At 46.0% G+C, this 5,000-nt stretch overlaps 1 protein-coding gene across 4 annotated transcripts in view; it reads left to right on the top strand.

Moving 5' to 3' along the window:
* Nmdar1 (glutamate ionotropic receptor NMDA type subunit 1) overlaps window positions 1–5,000 on the top strand; it is a 71,769-nt gene that overhangs the window by 53,979 nt on the left and 12,790 nt on the right. For 2 of the 4 annotated variants that reach the window (XM_086556110.1, XM_086556111.1), the window contains exons 6-11: window positions 586–774; window positions 1,101–1,201; window positions 1,678–1,851; window positions 2,214–2,330; window positions 3,192–3,360; window positions 4,964–5,000. The exon at window positions 4,964–5,000 is cut by the window's right edge and continues 32 nt beyond it. In XM_086556110.1, coding sequence (XP_086412236.1) covers window positions 586–774; window positions 1,101–1,201; window positions 1,678–1,851; window positions 2,214–2,330; window positions 3,192–3,360; window positions 4,964–5,000 — 787 coding nt within the window. The remainder of the gene's footprint in view (window positions 1–585; window positions 775–1,100; window positions 1,202–1,677; window positions 1,852–2,213; window positions 2,331–3,191; window positions 3,361–4,963) is intronic. The other 2 variants (XM_086556112.1, XM_086556113.1) reach the window with 1 other exon arrangement.

Raw genomic sequence — 5,000 nt, forward strand, 5'->3', positions numbered from 1 at the left:
CGGGGGGGGGGGGGTTGTTTGTTTGTAGTTTGTTACTGTTGTTGTTCTGTTGTTATGGTTTTTTGTTTGAGCTTTGATGATTTATAGGATTTTTTTTTTTTTTTTTTTTTTTTTTTTTAAGGAAGTCTTCGTTTTCAGGTTTGGATAGTAAAGGGGTTTTTCCTTTTTTTTTTACTTCAGGATATTCATAAACAACAAAGCCACAAAGGGGATTCTAAGAATACTGATATTATTACTTTCCAGCAAGGCTAACATTTCTAAATCTTAATTTTCGGGGTGAAATACACAACACAACAGTGAGGGGGAGGGGGAGGGGGAGGGGGGCTCAAAACATCTTTCGACCTTCTTCAAGAATATCCACAAAGGACATAGGAACACACCACGTCGAAGGACCTTCATATCCTTCTTCTCTTACAAGGACAACAATTCCCCAACATCTCCTTTCTTCATCCACGCAGGAGCCTCCAGATCCTCCTTAAGTGTCCTTCCAGAAGAACACAGTAGGTCCTAGAAATCCTAGCTCCACCACCCTTCCTCCGCGGCCAACCAAGAGCCCTTCTCCACCTGCCCTTCTCTCCCTCGCAGAATATCCACGTGTCGTTCCTGCGGACGGTGCCGCCCTACAGTCACCAGGCCGACGTGTGGGTCGAGCTCCTGAAGACCTTCCAGTACACGCAGGTCGTCTTCGTCCACTCCTCGGACACGGACGGAAGGGCGCTGCTCACTCGCTTCCAGAACCAGGCGCAGAGTCACGAGGACGATAAGGACATCAAGGTTAGCGTGGCGGCGGAGATACGCTTGATACGCTTTCTCTTCTTGCTTTCTTTTTCTTTCTTTTTGTTTTTTTTTACTTTTCCTCCCGTCCCATTCGAAACCCCTACGTCAAACCTTATTCATCCCAACTTCTTGAGCTTGAATGCTTATACCATTCATACAATAATTAAGAGACATCACTTTTTTTTATACATACGATCCTTCAAGAAAAAAACATTTATACACACACACACTCTTGAGAGAGAAAAACAAAAACAACAACAACATTTACATACACTCTCCCTATGAGAAACCAGCGTTTATACTAACTCTCCCTCGGTTTGCAGATGGAGAACGTGATCGAGTTCGAGCCGGGCCTCAACTCCTTCGTGGACAAGCTGAAGGAGATGCGGGAGGCCTCCGCGAGGGTCTTCCTCCTCTACGCCAGGTACGTCACTCACGCGTTCCTCTGGCGGCCGGCGGAACACAGATGGCGCTGCACTGATGTGTCGAGAGGGCAGAGGCATTCGATTCTACAACTGTTCATAGACGCTTGAAAAAACTATAGAAAATTATTAGTTAGAGTTTTTTATGATGATATTTTTTTGTTGACACGTCCAATTCTGGTTAAGGTGCTATGATTATGATAATGATGATAATGATACTAATGATAATAATAATGATAATGATAATCATGATGATAATAGTAATAAAGATAATAATGATAATGATGCTAATAATAGAGAAAATCATCATCATCACATCATCACCACGACAACAATAATACATCAACGATGATGACGATGATGACAATCCCACAAAAATAGGACAATCCCAACAAACCTAACCATTAATCACCCCTCTCCCTCTCCCCACCCCTCCCTCCTCCCCCTCCCCCTCCCCCTCCCCCGTCCCCCCCAACAGCAAGGAGGACGCGCGCACGATCTTCCACGACGCCAGCTACATGAACATGACTGGGCGGGGCTACGTGTGGGTGGTGACGGAGCAGGCCCTCAGCGCCGAGCACGTCCCGTCGGGCACCATCGGCCTGAAGCTCGTCAACGCCTCCCACGAGGACGCGCACATCACCGATAGCTTGTGAGTGGTTGCGTTTGGGGGGGACGGATGGGTGGGGGGGTGGGTGGGTAGGATTTACGGGTGGGTGGATGGAACGGATGGGTGGGTGGGTTTGAGAGACGGCTGGGTGGGATGGTGGGTGATATATGTGTGTATATGTGTGTGTATATATATATATATATATATATATATATATATATATATATATATATATATATATATATATTTATACAGTGTATGTGTGTGTATTAATATAGTTTTTTGATAGATATACATACGTGTGGTATACAGATAGATGAATTTAACAACAATAGATAGAAACACGAAATACACCCACCCCAGACGAAGCACCTTGCTAAGAGCCCTCGACCCCCCCCCCTCAGATACGTGCTGGCGATGGCCCTGAAGAAGCTGCGGGAGGAGGAGAACGCCACGGAACCTCCGCCACAGAACTGCGACAACACCGGAGCTTCGTGGGAAACGGGGAAGAAGTTGTTTCAGTGAGTGCGCCCGCCGCCCGCCGCCCGCCGCCCACCGTCTCGGAGGAGGGGGCTTCCCGTTGCTTGCTTTTTCTGTCTCGGATTCTTGGAACTTTTCTCGCTTGATGATTGATATATTTTTGGTTTTGGTTTTGGTTTTGGTTTTCTTGTTGTTGTTTTGTTGTTTTTTTCTTTTGATTCTTGTTCTTCTCCTTTGATTTTGTTTTTGTCTTTCTCTATGTATGTTTTTTTTCTCTCCATCTATTCCATTGTGTGATCGTAGACTAAATAGAATATTATGTTTTACCTGTATTTAAAAAAATGGATTTAGTATCATTCACGACGGTAGCTTTTAGGCAGTTAGATGATGTGATAACAGAGAAACTGATTCTTTAAGAATGATCTGCCTGTCGCAACTTCTTCAGAGTCATCCTGAAGAAGGTGCTAAAGAACGCCCTTTTCTTCCTTCTTCTTAAAAAAAAGTCACCTCCTTAATTCATACAAATCCTCTTGATGGAAACAACGACTAGCTTATATCTGTCCCTCCCTCCCTCCCTCCCTCCGTTCGTCCGTCCGTCCGTTTCTCCCTCCCTCCCTCCCTCCCTCCCTCCCTAACCGTCCGTCCGTCCCTCCGTCCCTCCCCCCTTCCCTCCCTCCCTCCCTTCCCTCCCTCCCTCCTTCCTTCCCTCCCTCCCTCCCTTCCCTCCCTCCCTCCCTCTCTCCCTCCTTCCGCCCCTCCCTCCCTCCCTCCCTCCCTCCCTCCCTCCCCTCCCTCCCTCCCTCCCTCCCTTCCCTCCCTCCCTCCCTTCCTCCCTCCCCTCCTTCCCTCCCTCTCTCCCTCCCTCCCAAACCATCCGCCCCTAACCGCCGCCCATCCGGCAGGTACATCCTGGAGCAGGTGCTGAAGGACGGGCTGACGGGGAAGGTCGCCTTCGACGAGAACGGCGACCGGATCAACGCCGAGTACGACATCATCAACGTCCAGGAGTTCAACGAGACGGACGGCCTGAAGAAAGAGCACGTTCCCGTTGGCCAGTTTATATATAACAAGGTACGTTGGGGTCGCCCCGGAAGGCCTCTTGCTGGGATGAACAACACTTGACACTTTTTTTTCTTTTTTTTTTTTCCTTATGTTAGTCTTTTTATATATGTACGAGAAATACGTTGGTGATGAGAACCATAATTTTGTACCGTACATACTTGATTTGTGTTTTTTATACAGATGGTAAAGACACTATTAGGTTCATACTTTTTTGAACATGGAATCTATGATACATTTTCATTACTTTAGATATCACAAGACAGAACATTGTGTACAATGATATTAAGCTGCAGGGCCTTCTTAACTTGTAAGAGGAATAACAAATACCTAGACACATTATACCATCGAGAGCTGAACGAGACAGTCAGGTCAGACAATTTCTATTCCTTTTTTTCTTCGTGGCTGTATAGGGAACACAAGAACAGGTTCAGTGGTTTCACACATGATCAACTAACTTATTGATGTATCCTATTCTTATTCTGGACTCGTTCACTTGTTCTCCATATTTATTTCTTTTTTGTTTTTTTTCTCTTAAATCTCTTAACACACCTTTCTTCCTGTACTTAGGAACTTCACTCTGTATGATTCTCTCCCTGGATCTTGAGACTCACGTTTCCTCAGGTAGAAAGAACTCATGTGACTCAGACTTCGGTGCAGACGGAACCTCTTAAACTCTAAGGAAAATCATTTTACAATTTTGCCAAGAAGTCATTTGTGTTTTAGCTTATTATTTTTTCCCCCCAGTCTCTTTTGTGATTATCATGTAACTATCCCAGGGAAAGTCTGGCAGGGTACACAAGATCCCTAGCGATCGTGTTAGAAAGCCTGACACTGTTACCACCGAAAATTCAGCGAGCGAGAGTCTTTATCCGTTAAAGAGTCCACTGGCATGACTGTTAGCTATTCACAGGCAAGTGCTTTTCCTTTAATTAATTGCGATCAGACATGCAGAAGAAGAAGAAGAAGCTAGAAGCACAAGCAACGCACCAGCTAGGACATGACATGTGTAAAGCGAATCTTGCTCTGACTGTTGTCGCTTTCAGGCAGTTCAGTCTGTTTGTTAGAGAGCAGAAAGAAGGGTGCAATTGTACACGTCTTCTCTCCTTGAGGTTTTCAGAAAGTGATTCCGGGCATAATCACGCGCTCAGGTTCCGCTCCTTAAAGGCAAGCATTAATGAGTTCACAAAGCCCAACCCAGAGCCTAGCCCTCTAAGCCCTCTCAGGGAGCGAATCGTCGGGGGAACAAGTAGCTATATGTACGGTGAACAAATAGCTATATGTACGGGGAACAAGTAGCTATATGTACGGGGAACAAGTAGCTATATGTACGGTGAACAAGTAGCTATATGTACGGGGAACAAGTAGCTATATGTACGGGGAACAAGTAGCTATATGTACGGTGAACAAGTAGCTATATGTACGGGGAACAAGTAGCTATATGTACGGTGAACAAGTAGCTATATGTACGAGGAACAAGTAGCTATATGTACGGGGAACAAGTAGCTATATGTACGAGGAACAAGTAGTAGCTATATGTACACGATCGTGGCACAGTGTCAGGCAGTGCGGGAAAGGCGCCCAGGCTGGCTAAGTGTACCCTATTTTCCCGCAGTCGACTGGGCGCGGGACAGGGGACAAAGCAGGGGGAC

Source organism: Penaeus japonicus, unplaced genomic scaffold (assembly GCF_977035675.1).
Source record: "Penaeus japonicus unplaced genomic scaffold, GWHDUDI00000001_assembly GWHDUDI00000031, whole genome shotgun sequence".
Taxonomy (NCBI): Eukaryota; Metazoa; Arthropoda; class Malacostraca; order Decapoda; family Penaeidae; genus Penaeus; species Penaeus japonicus.